The sequence below is a fragment of the Eurypyga helias genome, unplaced genomic scaffold, assembly GCF_000690775.1.
Source record: "Eurypyga helias isolate BGI_N326 unplaced genomic scaffold, ASM69077v1 scaffold13742, whole genome shotgun sequence".
Taxonomy (NCBI): Eukaryota; Metazoa; Chordata; class Aves; order Eurypygiformes; family Eurypygidae; genus Eurypyga; species Eurypyga helias.
This window is the reverse complement of record NW_010237917.1, coordinates 10,321-32,219: the sequence shown is the minus strand read 5'-3', so window position 1 is coordinate 32,219 and position 21,899 is coordinate 10,321. Positions and strand designations below refer to the sequence as shown.

Here is a 21,899-nt window from a genome sequence, read left to right as displayed (position 1 = left end):
GGGCAGCCTGTTCCAGTGTGTGATAACCCTTTCGGTGAAGAACTTCTTCCTTACGTCCAATCTAACCCTCCCCTGGCGCAGCTTGAGTCCATTCCCTCTCGTCCGATCGTCTGTCATTAGGGAGAAGAGACCAACACCCACTTCTCCACAACCTCCTTTCAGGTAGTTGTAGGCAGTGATCAGGTCTCCTCTCAGCCTCCTCTTCTCCAGGCTAAACAAGCCATTATGCATTGCCTGCGCGAGAGAGCTGAGCTTTGTGCAGCTCCAAAATCGGCGAACAGAGTGTTTCAGTAAAGCGGTACTGGCTGCTATGAGGGCTCTCCTGGTTCTTGATGCTGGAAGCTTTGAAAATCAAAGAAACCACTTTGAAGAAAAGTGTTGTATTACTTGAAATGAGCAGGAATAGCACAAAGAGAAGTTATTTTAGTGTTGGGCCTTTCTGTGTGTGAACCAAGGAAGTCAGGCTGGTTTTCACCATTCTTTTAATTTGGCCACGATAACGGTTACTTGTAGCTGCAGTCCGCTTGTTCCTTATGATAAGGTCACTGCTATCTGACCTGCTAGGTAATGTCACCGTATTCTTACCATGCTTGTGAAGAATGATATCCTTAATGGTCCCCTGAATCAATTTTTTTTTATTACTTAGGTTTAGTATTTTAAGCAACTTGAAACTTTTTTTTGTTTTCCAACTCCCTGTATGCATAAGAACATAGTACCTTTCACAATACCGATATTTTAGAGTAATAAATATATATTACATATGTATATTGTACATATGACTAAAATTAAATGCTAGCATTTTAAATGCAGGTGGCAATTGAAGTTTTTATATCTGTTCAAACTATGCTGCTTCTAGAGGGGAGAGTTAACTGTTTTTCAAAGGCCAAGTTGTATTGTATGTGGAGACTGTAACCATGGTTTATGAAGTCAAACTTTGGTTTTTCAGGAAAAAATAGATATGTCAACGTATCCTGTTGAAAGCATTAGAAACTTCAGTATTATAGCTCACGTAGATCATGGGAAAAGTACTCTAGCAGACAGATTGTTGGAAATTACAGGTAAGTGTTCTCATTTTATATTACCTTTTCTTGATGTGTAAGTTTCAATAACTTTGATCATTACTAAAATTTGGGGCCTACAAAGAAACTGAGTGGGACTTATTACAAGGCCCGGTAGTGACAGGACAAGGGGTAACGGGTTTAAATTGAAAGTGGGGAGGTTTAGATTGGATATCAGGAAGAAGTTCTGCCCGGAGAGGGTGGTGAGGCACTGGAACAGGTTGCCCAGAGAAGCTGTGGATGCCTCATCCCTGGAAGTGTTCAAGGCCAGGCTGGATGAGGCTTTGAGCAACCTGGTCTAGTGGAAGGTGTCCCTGCCCATGGCAGGGGGGGTGGAACTAGATGATCTTTAAGGGCCCTTCCAACCCAAACCATTCTGTGATTCTATTTCTAATGTATTTGTTGTTCTAGTGCCAAGTTGTTTGTGCTTTTAGGCTGCCAGTTGTGTAGTGTAATTTTTAGAATTTTACAGCTCTCTGTTGATTTAAATTTAATGTGGTAGAATAACTGCTAGTAATTCAGTGTAAATTCTGTGGATTCTCACCTGCCCAATACACTTGCTTTTTCCTTTACTCTAAGTAGCGGTAAAGTTGTGTTACTTTCATCTTCAGAGGTATTTATTTTGTCCTCATCTGACTGTTTTTTGGACTTTTGTGTTTTTATTTCTGTGTTATTGTTAAAGATAAGGAAAACTATATCCCTTTAAAGTGAAAATGAGAAACAGAAGTGCAAAGGGATCTTTAAGTGACTCTGAAACTAGGCTTTCCTTGCAAGAGAGAGACACATGTTGCCTTAGAGGGTTCTTTCACGTAAGCTGTAAAGAAATTGCTGTATCTAGCAAAATGAGACTAATTTCAGGGCAGAGCTTAAATTAGCTACTCAGAAATACCCTTTGGAAGAGTCTTGCTTTTCTCATTTAAGGCGTGAGTAAAACAAAGTCAAAGTTATTCTTTGTGATTACTCCTTTGTGTCACTATGGGCAATTTTATCTGCTGCCTGTGAGAGAGTGGTGTTTTGAATTCGTGGCTGTCAAGCTATGTAATGCTCCTTTTGCACTTGAGATTGACACTGCGTGGAGCTGTGGGCAGTGGAGCTGCTTTCCAGTGATAGGTGAAGCTTCTTTGAACATCAAAATTACTTAGCACTGAACGAAATCTTTGCTGCTTCTTAATCTCTGATTTAGACTCATGTATGTTTTGTATCCTGCTTATTCAATAAAGTATTTTAAAAATTTATTTAACAAATTTTAAGAGTTGAGGCATAATTATATTTTTACATGAAATGTTAAGTTTAGCTTAATCAGATGGAAGAATCTTCATTTGGAGCTGCATTCCCATGTTCTCCTGGTTAAAGGCATTTTCAAGATTTACTTGTTTTGAGAGCTAATGTAATGAATGAGGTAATAAAACCCTTTTATTTTTAATCCTAGGAACGATTGCCAAAACTGACCGTAACAAACAAGTGCTGGATAAACTGCAAGTGGAACGTGAAAGAGGAATTACAGTGAAAGCACAGTCTGCATCTCTCTTTTACAATCATGATGGAGTAAACTACCTCTTAAATCTTATTGACACGCCAGTAAGTTAAGTATAAACAGTGCTTAAATTACACTAAGCTAAATGTCTTTATATTTAAAAGTGAGAGATTTCTGGCTTCTTGTGTTTATTCAATTTTTCAATTTCCTTTTTTTTTTTTTTAGAAGAATTGTGAACATCTATACAAATGAAAACATAATAATATAAAAAATGTTTGGAAAAGACTCTAGAGGTACCTGAAATTGTAAACGTTTATTTTTTCCCACAGGGCCACGTAGATTTCAGCTATGAAGTATCCCGGTCACTGTCTGCCTGTCAAGGTGTCATACTTGTAGTGGATGCAAATGAGGTGGAGTTCTTCATTTATGTTTTCTACTTAGAATTTTGGCAATTCTTTAGGCAAGCTATAGAGAAGATTAGAGTGGAGCTGGTTTTGTTGTTGTTAGGGTTTTTTTTTTTGTGTGAGGGGGTTATTTTTGTGTGTGTTTTAATTTTTCCATCTGTGTTTTTGCTCCTGGTCTATCTCCATAAGAGTATTATGTTAAGAAGAGTAGCAGTGAGTTTAAAAAATTTTAGAGACAAATACTTGTGTGTAGATAGATATGACAGTTTCATGACACAGAAGTAAAAGACTAATGAAGAATCAGATCCTAATTTTTCACATAGTATGAACTTTACAAATGGCAGTCTGGGGAATTTATAGCTGTTATGCTAATACCTATCTGAGTAACTTCAGTGCCTTGTTGGAAAGCTTGATAATTCCCTCGACCAACCACACTGTCAGTTATAACTAACTGCTCTTGTGTTTTTGATGGTCTGTAATACAAACTGATACTGGCAGCATTAAAGCTCATGGACACAATAAGCCAAATGTAAATAAATTTATTCTGGAAACTTGAAGTTTTATATCCACTAGATCAATGGGTTCTTGACTGATGTTTTCAGGAGAAGCAGGAGGGTGAGGGAGTAAAATATTTGTAAAGTAATACTCATTAATTTACAGACAAAACCTATACTTGGAGGGAAGTGAAATTAAAGATCCCAGTTGTACTTTTATTTGTATAGTGCAAGAAACATTTTAAAGAACCAGTTAACAGACTAGAATATGAGAATTATGGCATCATGATTTTAAATATGGACACATTCTCACAAAATATTATGATGATAATTTTCTCTGACATATTTATGATTGAATTCTACAAGAGTCCAATGAATGCTACTTTTTTCCTTTTTGTGTGGAAGAAACCCCTAATAACTAACTATCTTTCAATGATAATGCACACTTGCTCCCTCCTAGCTTGGTGAGCAAGCAGATTCCTTAAGTAAGCTTTGGTAATAACTACATTTTCTAAATGTCCTGTTGTTTTTATATTTATTGTGTATATTTTTTTTGAAGTGATATTTAAATATTGTGTGATTATTTGGTATTCTGTATTTGCCTTTCAGTCAGAATGCTTACAAACCCAATTTTTTCATTACACTTGCTAACATTTTTCTTGCCAGTCTGAATACTGGAGGTAACTTTTGAGATTTAGGTCTTCCAGTCTTCTTTTTAAAAATTTTTTATTAATAGATGTTCTTTGCTTTTTCTTTATATTGCCTAAAAGATTAGGCCCATGTATGCATAGTGAATATTCCCATATAAGTAATTTTCCACTTGATCTGTTGTAAACAAAGGGGAAGACAACAAGTTGCTGTCGCGTGTCCGTCCCCCCGTCCCCTCCCCCCTTCTTACTAGCAGTCTTATTACCATGGTAAACATAAAATTGTCTTAGTCCATTTCTAAATAGTTTGTTATGGACAAAGAATACGTTTTTTTGAGTTACCTGTTATGATCTTGGCTATTCAGAAATAAGTAACATACACAAATATAGGCACTTGGTGAATAATGTTTGGTGTAAAACCAAACCACCAAAACTTGGGAAGATTCCATGTTAAATGTTTTTTAATGTTTATTTTCTAGGGTATTCAGGCTCAGACAGTGGCAAACTTCTATCTTGCTTTTGAAGCACAGCTGACAATAATTCCTGTCATAAATAAGGTAATAAAGGTTTTAGAGTTTGGTATTAAATAGTTGGGTTGTTTAAATGTGTAGAAGATTAATAAGAAAGGTGTCCTTGAATAAAAGTATATAATGAAAAAATAACTGGAATGTAATAAGAACTTTGTGGATTTGCTGTCTAAGGTTTTACAGTAATTGCTGGAAACTTCAGTTTTTATTTCATAAAATACATGTAAAAGTATTTCATAAGCAGCACTGAAAAATTATTACTGGAGTCTGTATGGTCAGCGAAGGTCAGAAGCATTGTGTAAATTGTATCTTGAGAAGGAAATCTGAATCAGTTATAGTTTGCAAACAAATAAGCTTGAAGTAAACAAGGGCCATGGTATGAAAAATAACTGACCGCTTAGGAACACTCAGTACTGTGTATTTTATGCTAATGAGAACAAGCTTAAGCTGTGGCATTCCAGGGTTTCAAATTGATTCCATGTTAAATACAGGTGAGACTGTTCAGCTGGTATGGGCATTTGAGCTAGAATGGCCAGAAAGGTGCAGATTAACCTACATGTACTCTGCTGTGCTGGGGGTCAGTTTGGGGCTCCTCAGTACAAGAAAGACACTGAGGTGCTGGAGCCTGTCCAGAGAAGGGCAACGGAGGTGGGGAAGAGGCTGGAGCACAAGTCCTGTGAGGAGCGGCTGAGGGAGCTGGGGGTGTTCAGCCTGGAGAAGAGGAGGCTCAGGGGAGACCTTATCGCTGTCTACAACTGCCTGAAAGGAGGTTGCAGAGAAGTGGGGGTTGGTCTCTTCTTCCAAGTAATAAGTGATAGGAAAAATCTCAGTGATCTTAAAAATCTGGTGTTTCTAAAAGCAGGATTAGTAGAACCATAGAATCAGTTAGGTTGGAAAAAATTCTTAAGAACCGTGTTTTTCAAATTGGGAATTACAGATGTAAGCAATTTGGAAATCTGTCAGTGTGAGTTGTCTTGTATTTATGTGTAGACCCTTGCCTTGGCGAAGTGTGAGTTCTGTAATTCCTGTATCACTTCTCAGTTGACTCTCTAACCTGCTCAGCGTAAAATAATTGCTTTTTGTGTATGTATATTGTACTTAATGCTTGATCCTATAAACAGTATAGGTAGCAGTTATGCTTTCAAATTACTCTGTGAAGTAAAGAATTTTACCAGCTCTTGGACAAAGCTGTTTGGCCTAATGAAACAAACAAGGATCCTTCCCGAAGTCAAGCAAGGAAGACTTTTTCTAAAATGAAACTTGATAAAGACCTTTTTCCTGAAGACATCCTGTATTTATTCATAAATACATAAAGGTTCCTTGACTGTATATTTGGAAGCTACAGTGCTGGATCATATGGAAGATGTGTTTGCCTGTGTATTTAGCAGTTGGTTGTTTTTCAGATTGACTTGAAGAATGCAGACCCTGAAAGAGTTGAAAAACAAATAGAGAAGCTGTTTGATATCCCTGTAGATGAATGTATAAGGGTAAGATCTCTTCAAGTTTTATAACAAGGCTGATTGTGTAATTATATCTGCTTTGTAGCTAATGAAAAACATGTACATGTAGTAAATGTTTGCAGAGCACTGGAACAGGTTGTCCAGAGAAGCTGTGGATGCCCCATCCCTGGAAGTCTTCAGGGCCAGGCTGGATGAGGCTTTGAGCAACCTGGTCTTGAGGAGGGTGTCCCTGCCCATAGCAGAGGGGTTGGAATGATCCTTAAAGGTCCCTTCCAACCCAAACCATTCTGTGATTCAGAAAAGAGAAGTTGTAGTAAATGAACAGGGTGTCATCTGTCTACCTGTCTTTGTCTGACACACATTAATTTCTTTAAAATTTTTCTCCTGGAAAACAAGTGTGGAGAACCTGCTTCTCTTTTAAAAATTCTAGTATGTCTTGATGAACGGTATCAGATGGATTTTAAATTATTTCTCATTGTGGGTCCATAAATAAACATTTCATAGGAATAGCATTCTAAAGTGTGCTTCAGCATTCTTTTATGGGTAGTATTATCTGTGGCCATCAAAACTGTCTTAAGTAAATGTGACACACTCATTCGCTACCTATTAATTAGTAAGAGACATGTCTTATAAAATTATTGTTGGACTTGTTTTAGATTTCTGCTAAACAAGGGACAAATGTTGAAAAAGTTCTTCAAAAGGTCATTGAGAAGATTCCACCGTAAGTCTGTATTTAATTATGAAACCTTTTAAGGTTAATTAGGAAACCATCAGTTGCATGCATACAGTAGTGACAGTAGCTTTGCACTTGAATATTCATCTAATTTAAAGTCAACACTGTTTATAAGTAGAAGTGAGAGAAATCTCCTGTTGGAGCTGGTTAAGTCAGTTTCAAATTGCAAATCAGAAAAAATGACACCATATTTTGAGGTCCTTTTAAAAAATGGAATGTGTGAATATCAGCAAGGAAGACTTCTTATTCTTAAGAAGTGGGAGAGAAAAATTAGTTCTGTCTGAAAGGAAAGATGAGGTGAGCCACTAAAAGCGATAATTTCATGACTGTTTATATAGCTTCCATGAAACTCAGTGTTCGAGGATGTGCTGTTACTCCTTTTGAACATTGCATTGTTAAAATTATAAAGGTAATTGATATCTGCTGTGATATCAACATGAGTTTCATGTTCTGAACCCAACCTTTAAAATAGACTGTTATCTAAGAACTTGATGACAAATCTGCTAAATCACAGTTGTTTCAGTCAGCATATTGCTTTTCATTCTTTTTTCCTTACCATTAGCTAATAATTGTAGCCCTCAGACTACTTAATATAGTTAAAAAGCCCACAATGAAAATCCGAGACTAGGTTTCTATGAAAGATGGCAAAACCTAAATATCAGTAGACTTTTTAAAAAAACTCAGCTATTGGAATGTAACTGTTGAATTTTTGTTGTCCCCCATAATACAATATTCCCGTTGGTGAAATGGGTATGATGGATTTCTGTTGATTTTGTTTTATTTGTACTGATCTTGCACGTGGGGGAAATAAAATACAAAGATTTGCTGCATAATACATAGTGAAACAGTGAAATGATGTCTGGTACGTGTTTATTGAAAATTACTCAGTTTTTTATTTATATTAAAGTGAAAGTTTTTGGGGTGGGGGTGCTTGCTCATTCAATATTGAATGAAAAACACAGTGCTTAATATATTGTTTTAAATTTTTTGTGGCAGACCCCAGTGTAACACTGCTGATCCGTTGAAAGCCTTAGTGTTTGACTCCACCTTTGACCACTTCCGAGGCGTCATAGCTAACATTGCACTCTTTGGTGGGGAGATTCAGAAAGGGCACAAAATTGTATCTGCGCACACAAACAAAAGATACGAAGTTAATGAAGTTGGAATTCTGACTCCAGATGAACAGCCAACGCAGAAGCTGTAAGTAAAAATTCCTTACAGTGGAATAAATCATAAATTGGTGTAAGATACAAAATCCTGCAGTGCTGTGTGATTTTCGCTTTGGGTGGTAAAGGCTGGGGGATGTCTGTGGGGTTGTTTTGTTTTGTTTTGTTTTGTTTTTTTTCTTTGGTGGTGGATTTTTTATGTCACTGGTTTAGATTCGATATCAGGAAGAAATTCTTCCTGGAGAGGGTGGTGAAGCACTGGAACAGGTTGCCCAGAGAAGCTGTGGATGCCCCATCCCTGGAAGTGTTCAAGGCCAGGCTGGATGAGGCTTTGAGCAACCTGGTCTAGTGGAAGGTGTCCCTGCCCATGGCAGGGGGGTTGGAACTAGATGGGCTTTAAGGGCCCTTCCAATCCAAACCATTCTGTGATTCTGGGCATGCTGAGGCAAAAGCTTTTGGGAACTGCATTCTTGGGCACTGCTAGGGGGAGGAACCCTTTCTGTCAGCTATAGTACATGGAACATCTGGACAGCTATTTCTAAGACTAGCATTTGATACTCTTACTCAGCTGTCCAGTTGAATTCTAGGAACTACCTTGTTCAAGAGTGGAAGGAAATGGGGCTTCATCTTAGGTGTTGCTGCAGCGTATTTTGAGGGAGGAAAACTTAAAATCCATAAATGCAACAGCTTCTAGAAACTGTTTCCTCATGGCAGCAGTGGGAAGAAAATCAGGTACTTGGAATTAGTGGAGAAGCTTTATCAGTTTGCATCCAAGTACGTGTTAATGACTTTCTTGGGAGATTCTCAGTGAGATTACATTACTCTTTGTGGTGGGTTGAACCCAACCAGCAATTAAGCACCAACCAGCCCCTTGCTCACTTCCTCAACCCCAGTGGGTTGTGCAAAGAATTGGAAGAGAAAAAGTGAGGAAAGACTTAAGGGTCAAGATAAAGACAGTTTAAGTGAAGGAAAAAGAAAATAAATAAAACCAAGTGATGCAAAGGGAATCAATTACTCGCCACCTCCCAGAAGCAGACTGATGCTGTGCTAGCCTACAAGTAAAGGGCACCTTGGGAAGACGACACTCCTTGTTTTTTATTGCCAAGCATGACGTTCTGTGGCATGGAATATTCCTTTGGTCAGTTCAGGTCCTCTGTCCTGGCTTTGTCACCTCCCAGCTGTGCTGGGACTTACATCTGTAACTTGATGTTCTGGCATCTAGGAGCTGTTCTGGTTCTGTTTTAGATCTCTGAGAACTTCCCTCTAGCTTTCAACTGGGAGTAGCACAGAATTAAAAAACCAGAACTGTGAATGTACTGTTTAACTGTACAGAAATAGAGCTACTTGAGTCAACAGGTGGTTTGTCCCTTGAGACAAGGTTCACCGCTCTGAGGAGAAACAACTTAAATCTGGCTTTTGCGGGGGGTGGTTTATTTGAATTTCTGACTGAGGTAAGTCAGGTGGGAGAAATAGTGGAAATACTGCTAATGCCAAGAAGCATGTCCATATAATGCCAATTTTATTTAGATATGCTGGACAGGTGGGCTACCTGATTGCTGGAATGAAAGAAGTAACAGAAGCTCAAATAGGAGACACACTGTTTTTGTATAAACAGCCAGTGGAGCCTTTGCCAGGCTTTAAGTCAGCGAAGCCAATGGTTTTTGCAGGTGAGGAGTGAACTGCTATCAAGTGGAATTACTTCCTTCAAGTAACAAGAGTAAGAGAGCTATTAGAGCTTTTGTAAGGGTGTATGTGTATATTAAGAATTACAAGGGTTAGAATTTTAGCAAAGTAAGGCTGAAGAGGCATGTGATTTTTTTTTTTATGTAGCTGCGTGTAATTTTCTCTGTGACTTAACAGACAGAGTCAATAATAGTTGCAGACTGGTTTTATATAAATACAAGAGTAACATGTATCTTGAGCCATTAGTGCTTCTAATGCCAGTAAACTCTTGGTAGCTGGAAAAGAAGGGTTGAGGCTTTAAAAAAGTAAGTCCACTTTTGGCAAGTCTTCATCTACATTATCAAGTTTCCGTAATAATTGTGATTAATTTTTCTTTTAGAAATTAGCAGCTGTTTGGTTTTCATTAAACATGGTAAACTGATATTCAGAATGATTCTGTAAATGTCTGACTTCTTCAGCTCATATAGTTCTGTTGGGCTGTTTCCACCAGCTTCAGTAACTCCTACAAATACTATGGAAGATGGCTTTAGAAAGAAATAAATTCTGGAAATCACTTTCTAGACTTGTTGTGAGGGAGGGTGTAAAACTCAGTTGAACTCTCTCATGAGATTAGGGGGTCTGTCGGTGAATGTAGAAAGGTGTAATCCTGTAAATAATAATAGTATTTTGTATGCACCTGTATTGCTTTTTGGTGTAGAGCAATCGACATTCTCTGAACATGTGGTGATGCAGAAAGTGATACAGTAGAATTTATTTCGGGTAGTAATTATACAGACAGCTGTGTGTATTGATTTAAAAAAAAACAAACATAGAAACATTTTCAACTTTGTTAGATGTGGCAGTTTGTTTTGAGTTGGGGTTTTTGGTGTGTTTTTTTTTTCTGTTCACCCTTACCTTTGGACGAACACTTCAGTGAAATTTTTCTGCTTATTCTATACAGTGTATACTTAAGCTGTATGTTTACACTGCAGCCCCACTAAACAGGGGTTGTATCAGTTGTGCATCTTCCACAACTGAAGAGTTAGATGAATACAGTATCCCTGCTATTATGGTTTGAATGTTAATTCCTGGTTTTGTGAGGTCATCTGAAACTTTATTACGTGTTAACTAATTGGGAGGGGGGGAATTAAAAAATCCCGTGTTCCAACTTTAAAATGGGGAAAAAACTAAGTAAGCAATTTCTGATTTTATTACTGTATTCGCTGTAAGAGGCGTGTTTGAAAGGTAAGTACACACTAGATGAGGCTGACCATCACATCAATTCTAATATTTTTTAACAGGTATGTATCCTGTAGATCAAACAGAATATAATAATCTCAAAAGTGCACTGGAAAGGCTGACATTGAATGACTCCAGTGTAACTGTTCATCGTGACAGCAGCCTTGCCTTAGGAGCTGGGTGGAGGTGAGGCTTTTATACTGCTTCATTTTTTTTGGCATTGTTTGTAAATTAAGAATGCAAGTTTAAGCCAACTGAAGGTTGAATTAAAATTAATTCAATATTAGGAGCTGTAATTCAAATTAAGGATAGGTACAGATCAAAAGCACTTGATTTTTCTTATGTTCTGTATTTGTGCAGAGCATGCCATTTGTTGTGATTGATAGTTTTTGTTCTCAAAGACTCGTACTGTTCAACTCTGGGATCATTTCGTGATTGTTCACTGGGCCTGGTGTTGCCAGACCAGCAGTGTGAGCATGCCGGAGGGGGAAAAACCTACCACTGTTAAATTCCAGGGGATACAGAAACACTTCTGCCAACAGAATATTTTTTTCCCAGGTTGGGTTTCCTTGGTCTTTTACATATGGAAGTTTTTAATCAACGTTTGGAGCAAGAGTATAACATGTCAGTTATTTTGACTGCACCTACAGTTCCGTATAAAGCTGTCCTTTCCTCAGCAAAGTTGATAAAGGTATGTTAAATTTAATACAGATTAAAAGCCTCCTATAATAAACATCTTTTTTAAATGTAGACTAGTACTTTATTTTATGGTAAACATTAGAAACACCAAGATCTATTTTTTTTTTTTAAAAGAATGTTAACTTTGCTTCCACTTCAAGCACTCTCTTTTTACATCTTGTATCTGCCCTTGAAAATGGGAATAAAAGATACATTTCCTGCTGTATTATTTCAAGTTCATGCTGACTGGACTGAGTTTAAAGCAGGTGAAGTAATCTTCCAGGTTTTATCAGTCAGAAATATTAACATTTTTAGGAATAGCTTGTAATGCTACTGTAGACTGGCAGGGGCTGATGAAGACAAGTGAGTTTTTGCATATGCCTATTTCACTGTGATCAAACTTCATTGATTTGGGTGCAAAAAAGTCAGTGTGCTTGAGTTTGAGAGAGGTGGATTTATGAGCATCTGCTGAAAGGAGGCTGCAAATAGGATAGCTTGTTGTTATCCAACATGTACCTCTCAATGCTACTGAAAATCTCTGCATTGCAGACAGTTTGTATAGGACACGTTGCTGTACGTGCAAGGTGGAAGGCACAGACCAGTGGTTTTGGTTTCTTCCTTAGGTAGTGTAGCAGCTGTGAGTGAGGTAGCCGACACATTTGGTGCACAAGTGATTCTGGGTTGCTGGTGTGGGGTGTTGGTTTCAAATAGTGCTGCGAGTTGGGGCCTTGTTCAAGGACGCTGCCTTGTCAGTGGAGTTGATGTAATCATTTTCTTTGGTGCGTGGGGTTGTACGTACGTATGTGGTTAGAAGCACGGCCTTTCTTTTCTCCTTACTTCAGAAGGATAATTCCAGCCCCTACTGGGATGTTGGACTACAAGAAATAGGTAATTGAAGCACTTTAACAGGAATCAAAAACTTAAATCCCTAAACCCACTTCAGCCTGTATGGGAGCCTGAACCAAAGCTCTGTTTAGAGAGAAATGTCCCTGTTGCCAGACTGCAGAAGATTTGTTGAAGCTGTGCCTTATACCTTGTGGGATCAGGATGGAGTAAGAAGGGAGATCTTTGCTCTGCAGGCAAGAGAGAGAGAGAAAGATGGACAGAAAGGCTTTTTTTATTTCCATGGATAACCCCAGATTGTAGTCTCAGTTCTAAATGCTTCTTCTGTTTAAAATACACTGGATAATAAGTTTTTTTTAAGCATTTTCTTCCTAGTGACAGTAATTCCTATAATCTTTCTATATGGTAGTCTATGCTGATCAGGGACTCCTGTATGTGATGTAGAAATCTCTTTTAAAATTGTGCTTTGTCTAAACTTGGGTTGCATAAGTCACAGGTGTTTCAAAGCAATTTAAACATTTTTTAGCATTTTTTCCAGTGCTATTTTCACTTCCTTTTCTATTCAGTCTAGTTATTTGTAATACTACAGTATGTCTTATTTGTTTGTTTTCAGGCCTATGGGAAAGAAGAGATCACTATTATCAACCCTGCTCAGTTTCCTGATAAACTTTCAGTATCTGAATATTTAGAGCCAACTGTTCTTGGTACGATTGTAACACCTCATGAATATATTAGGAAAATAATTCCTTTATGTCAGGTTAGTATATAGTTTTAGTTGTGTCACTTGCATTTTTAAGCTACTCATATCGTACTTGAAGATATCAGATAGTAAGATACTAGGTATTAGGGCTTAAATAGTATCTTTGATGGTAATTAATAAAACATTGTTTTTCTTTCAAGAGTACATAAACTTCATATGTGTAAAATTACTTCTGAACTATGAAATCCTTATGGTGAAAGTTAGTGATGAAGCGCAGTGACAGCAGAGTCCCTAGTCAAGCATTCTGCACTAGGCGAATTCATAGGTAGGTCTGTTTCCCTGAAAGAATGAATCTGCAGCGGGGGAGTAAGATCCGCTGTATTTTAGAAGTGTTTTTGTGGAACTACAACTTCTGTCAGCACTTCACTGAGACTTCATATATGTTGTCAGTGCTTCACTGGAGCACAGCTGTCACAGTGATGGCCAATCACATTTCCCCGAGTGTATTTGGAATATTTTTAACTAAAAATGTTTTAACTGCCACACGCATTGTCTTTATGTAATTTCTTCACAATATTTTTCACGGCCTTTAACACTTCAAAATACATAATAGAAAAGACAGTACTTGTATGTCAGTACAGTGAAGTGTAAGATCTAGTAAAAAAAAAATCCTAAAATTTAAGAACACCGTCCTGGCAGGAGAGATGAACCTGCGTGTCCTACAGTGTAATACTCTCTGTGAAAATCTAATTTCAGTGAGATTTTATGGACAAGTAATTATGCCTTTAAAAGGCAGCAGTAAGCAGAAACTGTTAAGGATTTCAGAAATTCAGCTTTTAGAGAGAATAGACTTGAATCATTTGTCTAATTAAGTTACAACCACTTAATTTATGATGGTGCTGCAATTTGTTCTGGGACTTCAGCAAACTAGCAGTAAGAAAGTTACTCGGGGGAGTTCTCGTGTAACTGGATAGGTGTTTATTTTAATCTGCTTTGTATTTAGTAGAAAACTTCTGCCAAGGGGAACTGAAACCATTTTTATTTGTCTAGGATCGTAGGGCAGTCCAGAAGGATATGTTGTACATTGATGATCACAGGGTTATGCTAAAATACCTCTTTCCACTGAATGAAATAGTGGTGGATTTTTACGATGCTCTTAAGTCTCTGTCTTCTGGTTATGCAAGGTAACTACCTCCTTTGCACCCCCTTCCCCTCCACCCTGGACCCTGAGTTGGGGGGGTGGGTGGGGGAAATGACCCGAGGGGAAGGTAGGGAAGGGCACAAGTGAAGAGTATTCTTTTATGGTGGTGCTGCAAATGATTCTTTCTTCACCTTTAATCAATTAGATTTACTGTGAAAATTGATGGAAATACATCTGATAAAGTGCATCGCTACCTAATAATAGTTTTCTTTGCTGATGCATGTATTTGTCAAGTGTGATGTGTAGAGCGGCACTCACTCATCTATATGAGTAAATTGTAGATGGTTCCTAGTTGTCTGAAGTGACAGTGGGCATTTTCTGAAGGAACCACTGAAAATTTACTTCTTACTGTAATGTCTCTTGGTGTGACAGGGAAAATAACCAAATACTGGTTCTCTAAAACTAGTAAAAGCAATCAACAAACTATATTTAAAACAAACAATACTTAATTTACTTATGTGCTTTACTGTTGGAGTAAAGTAAATCATCTGTACTTTGAGACAGTGTTCTGTTGTGGGTGGAACCTGTAAGTTCAGAGGCTAGGACGATGCTGCGCTGTCCGTGAAGAGCATGTGTGAGTTCAGTGGGAGGGAAAGTGGTGTATGGTGGATGGGCTTATGCCACAGGAAACTCAATAGCTCTTACCAACCCGGTACGCAGAGGTGTTGTTGGTGAGATCTGATACATTTTGACAGGAACTGGTATATCCAAGTACATTATTTGTTTTCTAAGCATCAACATTAATTTTATTGAGGGACTGAATTTGGCTTAAGATTGGGTTTTCTTAAATATGCTTTATAAAGGTAAGCTGTGTTTTGCCTGGGTTTGTGTACATTTGAAATAGAAGCATAAGCAGAAGTTGTGAGGCAAGAAGGACAGCTAGAACAAGCGGGGAGGTGGAGATTCTGAACCTTCTCTCAGGGTCTAGCCCTCCAGCAAGATAAAACCCAATCTAATTATCAAGAAGCTATCTCATTAGCAGAATTATGTTGGGTTTCCCTTGATTCAGGTGTGATTGCAAACAATGTTGCAGTGTCTGATTTCTTAATTTTTATTTCCTAATTGACTCCCTAATGTGGCTTGTGTATTTGATGCCCTCAATCACTGTAATTCTGTTACGTGAATCTGTTCGCACAACCATGGTTTATTGAAGCCAAGTAAGATAGAAGTACTTTTAAATACTCTCAGAGGACTTTTTTTTTTTTTTTGGTCCCCTCTGCTCTGATATTTCAGATCTGACCAGACTAGTGGTATTGGCATTCTCCACAGTTACACTTAAATACAGGATGGTGTGTGTATATATGTATATAAAATACATCTATCTCTGAATATGCTCAATTTAAAGAACTTTTGCAAACAGGCACAGACAGCAAGGCCCATACTTGCCAAAGGAGAAAATACAGCTTGGAAGAGCAGAGGAAAACTTGGTTTGCAGAGAGAATGGTCATAGGGGTCAAATGAGAGGATGGACAGTGCAGCGTTAGTGTTTGGTTTGTGTAGCATCAAGGATGTTTACTGTTCAACAGCTGCGTTGAAGGGGATGTTACCTGGAGCTTTAAGGAACTTCCAGCTGGTAGAAATGAAGAGTTTGAATACATTCTTTGAGATTGCAGTAAGAATGTAGATTTTTGATCAATTTACCTTGCTTAGTAGCCTGAAGGCAGGATGGTGTCTTGTGCTGCCTTGCAGATGAGATTTATCTGCAGTCAAGTTCTAGTCCTGCCTTCCATAAGGGAGATGTACGGAGAGACTATTAAAAGCTGTGTTCCTGTTTTAATGAAAAGTTTGAGTGTTTTATTAAGAAATGGGTCTAAAACTTAAAATGTATGGAACGAAGAATGCAGAATGTAATTTTTACAAAACTTTCGCTGACTTGTAAACTGCTTTCATTTAGTTTTGATTATGAAGATGCAGGATACCAGGCTGCAGACCTTATCAAAATGGATATTCTTCTAAATGGAAATCCAGTTGAAGAACTGGCAACGATTGTACACAAGTAGGTTGAATGGATTCTCTGTTCCAGAGAAGTAAGGCTCCCTGTTAACGTACAGTGAGAACATTCATATGTATCGCTAATCCATGACTAATCCATATGAAAAGGGCATTGAGGATTTCATAATTTCTGGAGATAATCTGAAAAAGAGGCATTTAAGTGCTAGATATATTTTTTTGTGGTAATGTAGGGCAGGGAGAGGGAAATGCAAAATGTGGATCTCCTACAGAGCTGGAAAAAATTAAATACAGACCAGTCTAGGAGATTGCAGATGAATCGTGTATGGTACTTAGTATTTATTACTAAAAAACTGAAAAAAATTTTGATTTCATGTTCCCAGTAATTCTCACTCTGTAGAAGTTTGTGGTTCCCTTGTCTCCAGCCAGAGTACCAGCAAAAAGTAAATATTTACCGGATGTAATTACCTCAGTGTTTTTTGCTAAAATGGTTCAGTTTCTGTAATTTTCTCAGGAATTACTGGTTTGCTGGTGAGAACAATACCTTCACATTTCCAGCCTCTCCCTTTGCTTTCTTCTCACAAAGTCTTTATAAGGCTCCCTTCTGCAACTTCAGCATCCCTTTCCAGTAAACCTCAGATCAGCTTTTTCAGGGGTTTCGTTTGAGTTTTTTGTCCTTCTTAAAATTTTGCAGTCACTAAAAATCTCTGTATTTTCATCTTTGTTATCCTTGGAATTCCTTAACTTCAGAAAGAATGAAACACAGGATGAAGTGAGCTAATAAAGTGCAAAATACATGAAAGGCGATGCATAAACATTAGTTAAATCCACTCTGAATTCTCCTACCAGGCAAGCATAGATTATAGTCATCACTGTTCATAGTGATGATTGATTCAGCCCGGCATTCAGAAGATATTGTACAAACTGATTAGGGGTGACAAAATCTATCTCAATAGTTCGATCATTAACAATTTACAGTATAAAAATTTGTATCTGTTACCACAAATACTTCTTCAGCTCTTTAATTAATCCAAACTTGAGTGATGCAGGGCACATGACTTTAATGTGTGATTTGACCTTTCTACCAAATTCCTATCGAAATTCCCCAGCAAATTTCTTGTTTTGACATGAGGTACAGAAACATGTCATAGAACCATGGAATTGCAGAATGGTTTAGTCTGGGAAGGACCTTAAAGACCATCCAGTCCCACCTCCTGCCATGGGCAGGGACACCTTCCACTAGATCAGGTTGCTTCAGGTCTCATCCAGCCTGGCCTTGAACACTTCCAGGGATGGTCAGTATAGGAAAATGAAACCCTTACTGTGTTCAGAAGGATCATACTGGGCCGGAGAGCAGTAACTCTCTTCTATACATTTGCTACTTAATCTACTTTCATCTCCTAGTTTGAAAAAGATGCGGAATGGTGTGGCCAACCTTGCAAAAGTTACTGCTTTTAACTTGTTTCTTGGTCGGCTTAGCTTGTGCCCCTGAACTCTTTCACTCACTCAGACTAATGGTAGCCTTTTTTCAGCTTTAGATTCCATATTACATTTTTTAACTTGTACACAGCGTTCATTCTGCTCCTGCTTCAGTTATTCTCAGAGTCCTCTCACTCTAAATAGACTTCAATGTCTATATAAAAAGAATTATGCTGAATTGTGTTTACTGAGAAAGAATTACTGAGACCACTGTGAGCTTAGTACTGAGCTAGCCAGGATTATTTGTCCTACTTATACAAATAATTACCTGTATCTTCTTAAGTAATGTTGCTGAAGCATTACAGTTCTAGTACTTTGTGCTTAAACAGTTTGCTGTATGCGGGTAGCAGGGAGTCACGTACATGAAAACATGTAAAACTATATTCAGCTGTAGATTGCTAAGAATGTTCACTGTGTCTTTTTTAAAGAGGAGAGACCTGTTTTTTTTCATTGGCCTATGAAAGGATCTGTTCAGTAGCTTCTTTAGACCTTGTGTCATTTTGTCTTTCCAAAATCCAAAGAATATGCAGATGCTGAATATAATTGGAATATCTTTATTAGCAGGTTACAAGAGCACATTAAAACTTTTTTTTTTCTTATTACATAAAACCAAATGTGTTAAAAATACTTCTGTAATATGTGGATCTTTTGACCTTAGAGGCCTACAGTCAATGAAAATCCTCAACCTTCTAGTTTAAAACTGCATTTGAAGCTGTGACAGCATTCAGAATGGTTTCAGTGTGAGAGATAATCAAGGTGTTTTATTACAAATATTTTAAATTTATGTGAAGACCCTCTGTCAATACAACCTTACCACTTGTTTGTGTGAAATGGGTGACATGGAGACCACTCATTAGATGTAAAATTACAATCTGATCAGTTTATCTTTTGAGTTAAAAAGTGGAAACCCTGTACTAAAATCCTTTTATCAAACAGTTTAGTTTTGTGATACATCTTTGGAGTTGTATTGCTCTTTCTGAAAACACCGTTGACTTTCTTTTTCAGTGACAAGGCATACGCTACTGGCAAGTTCCTGTGTGAACGTTTAAAAGGTGCCATACCCAGACAGTTGTTTGAAATAGCCATCCAGGCTGCTATTGGCAAGAAAATCATTGCAAGAGAAACGTAAGTGAAGCCCTTCTATCTCCCTTTTGGTTTTTTTTTGCTAACTCCAAAGTTGTATTTTTCTTGTATATGCTGCTGGATTTCTTGGGAGGGGAAAAATACATCTGAGCAGTACTATAATTGAGGACTTGATATAAATTTAATTGGAAAAATGCATTTTTACTTTGTTTGTGGTCAGCATTGCAGTAGGTGACTACAACTTGCAACACCCATGTGTCCACTTCCTCTTTGGCAGTGGAATAAGTTTCTTACTACTGAAAATAAAAGGACCTAGTTGTGGAATAGTTTAATCAGCAAAAAAAACCCCTGAACTCTGCTGTTCCAAAGGAAATACGTTCCAAGCTGAACACACAGCTCTTTCATAGCAGCACTCTCTTCTTTTAGAACAAACTGTTTCCTTGACGTTGTTTCATGTGATGTTTTTTGCCATTGCTGTTTAACTAGGACTTAAACTGTGTTAGGAAAATTAAAGGTTGGGATCCAAGCAGAGGTGCATTTGCATGTATGGATCTACACATGTATGTAACATTTTAGTGTGAATCATGGCAGAAATCCTAAATAAAAAGGCAAGATTGTAATCTTTATGTACATATTGTACACCCTAAGGGATATTTCTGGCATTGAGAAATGTGAATTAAGTTTTCTGTTTAGAACTTTGTGTACAAAATATGAAAATGTCACGATTCCAGTGCATCTTACAAAAACAACTCTTAGTGTTTTGACAAATGGGTACTTAGATTCACATACAGGAGATCATAGAATCACAGAATAGTTTGGGTTGGAAGGGACCTTAAAGACCATCTAGTTCCACCCCCCCTGCCATGGGCAGGGACACCTTCCACTAGACCAGGTTGCTCAAAGCCTCATCCAGCCTGGCCTTGAACACTTCCAGGGATGGGGCATCCCTGGACACCTTCCACTAGATGTTCTAATGTGTTAATGTATATATGTTGTTTTATTTTGCAGGCTGAAAGCTTACAGAAAAAATGTTGTGGCAAAATGTGTAGGTATTTATTTTATTTTTTGATATTTCTGATGTATGTAAACCTAAGAGTCTTGCTATTGGGATAGGCCTGTCTTTTTGGAGATACTTCTGAGCTTTTATTTTAAAATTCAATTCTTCTAACCTCAGAGTGATGGCTTTTTCAAAATGACACTTAGAGTGACCTCGGCAGAGTGTGTCTGCATTCGTTCCTGTCTCTTCACCACTTTGTAATAGTTGTGGACATACAGTAAATGTATCTGTGTGTGTCTACACACACGTGTGTAACTTCACATGCTTCCTAAATTGTTTTCTCCAGGTGATTAAAGAAACTGTGAAAGTGCTTCTTTAGAGACTGATTGTGATTAGGCTTTTACTTGAGTTGTCAGTAATACATCATGACAAGGCCCGAGATATGCAACAGTTGACTCTCTGGACAGTGCTATAGAAAAAACATGATGCCTCTTACTCGTCTTTAGCTCTCTGAAGGAAACATGTTGGAAAAAAATAAACAAGTGTCCCTTTCTCACAACTATTACAGAATTCTGCTAGGCACATCAGTGGGATGGTGTTTTTTCAACATTGCTGGGTTAATTTATGTCGATGTAAGCACCTGGTGCTAGTCCAGATGCCACGGTGTATCTGAGCTGGCATCCTGCTGCTGTCCCAAGGGCGTTTGGATACCCTACAGGCTGTGTCTGATGTCAGCCAGGCTCACGTGAATGTGTGTATTTAGGTAACTGAATTCCACCCTCAGTTGTCCAAATGAATATGCTACTTGTTCCTTTTGAGTATGGAATAATCTTTTGTCTCAATGTAACCACCCTTTCTGACTTCTTAAGCCCTCGGGTTTAGTGTTGCTGTAGTTCCATTTAATATTTCTCCTTTTCACAGTATGGTGGAGACATAACAAGAAGAATGAAGCTTTTAAAGAAGCAGGCAGAAGGGAAGAAGTTAATGAGAAAGATTGGCAATGTGGAAGTGCCAAGAGATGCCTTTATATGTGTGTTGAAGAGACAAACTGACAAATAGAGATCTATTTCATAGACTGGTTTGGGTTGGGAGGGACCTTAAAGATCATCTAGTTCCAACCCCCCTGCCATGGGCAGGGACACCTTCCACTAGACCAGGTTGCTCCAAGCCTCATCCAGCCTGGCCTTGAACCCTTCCAGGGATAGGGCATCCACAGCTTCTCTGGGCAACCTGTCCCAGTGCCTCACCACCCTCTCCGGGAAGAACTTCTTCCTGATATCCAATCTAAGCCTCCCCACTTTCAATTTAAACCCGTTCCCCCTTGTCCTGTCACTACAGGCCCTTGTAAAAAGTCCCCCCCAGCATCCTTGTAGCCCCTTCAGGTACTGGAAGGGGCAATAAGGTCTCCCCGGAGCCTTCTCTTCTCCAGGCTGAACAAGCCCAACTCTCTCAGCCTGTCCCCATAGCAGAGGGGCTCCAGCCCTCTGAGCATCTTCGTGGCCTCCTCTGGACTCACTCCAACCGGTCTATATCCTTCTGATGTTGAGGGCTCCACAGCTGGATGCAGCACTCCAGGTGGGGTCTTACCAGAGCAGGGGCATGCAGCTGATTATTCTCTCAGCTTTTTGGAGAATAGCATAATGAGCTGATGTATAATTTATCACTGTGAGAGGGAACATATTTGACTTTCAGTGGTGTAAATTAAATATATATGGGAATATAAATTATAAGGATTATGTACTTAAATGTACAGATACTTGTAGATTATGATGAAATGAGTTACTTAATTTGACTGAATAAAGGTTTTCATTGCATTGTTTTTGTACTAAATTGTTTTCATACTTTGAACACTTAACAAAATTTTGGTTCATTTTTGCTTTGTAAGTGTTTGTATGAGTGGACAGGAACAACGTGGCAAAAGGTTTATAAAAATAATTGAAAGGGATGTATAGACAAACTGCTCTTTTTAAAAAGAAAAGTTTGAACTGTTGTGACAAAAATAACAAGCTATTTCCTGTTTTACGTTCTGAAGCTGGTGTTTTTAGGAAATCATGATGATGTTGGGAAATCAGGAAAAAATGAATTGTGACTTCTGTTTTCATGT

At 38.2% G+C, this 21,899-nt stretch overlaps 1 protein-coding gene across 1 annotated transcript; it reads left to right on the top strand.

The window, feature by feature from the left end:
• The first annotated feature begins 946 nt into the window (after positions 1-946).
• Positions 947-20,854, top strand: GUF1 (GUF1 GTPase homolog (S. cerevisiae)). The gene is made up of 16 exons (XM_010147665.1): positions 947-1,058; positions 2,488-2,636; positions 2,862-2,942; positions 4,557-4,634; positions 6,008-6,091; positions 6,721-6,785; positions 7,794-7,997; positions 9,491-9,630; positions 10,927-11,050; positions 11,423-11,555; positions 12,999-13,142; positions 14,136-14,269; positions 16,181-16,282; positions 18,721-18,840; positions 19,807-19,843; positions 20,717-20,854. Exons 1-16 carry the CDS (start codon positions 959-961, stop codon positions 20,852-20,854), a joined length of 1,833 nt encoding a protein of 610 aa, XP_010145967.1. The 5' UTR covers positions 947-958.
• The last annotated feature ends 1,045 nt before the right edge of the window (positions 20,855-21,899 follow it).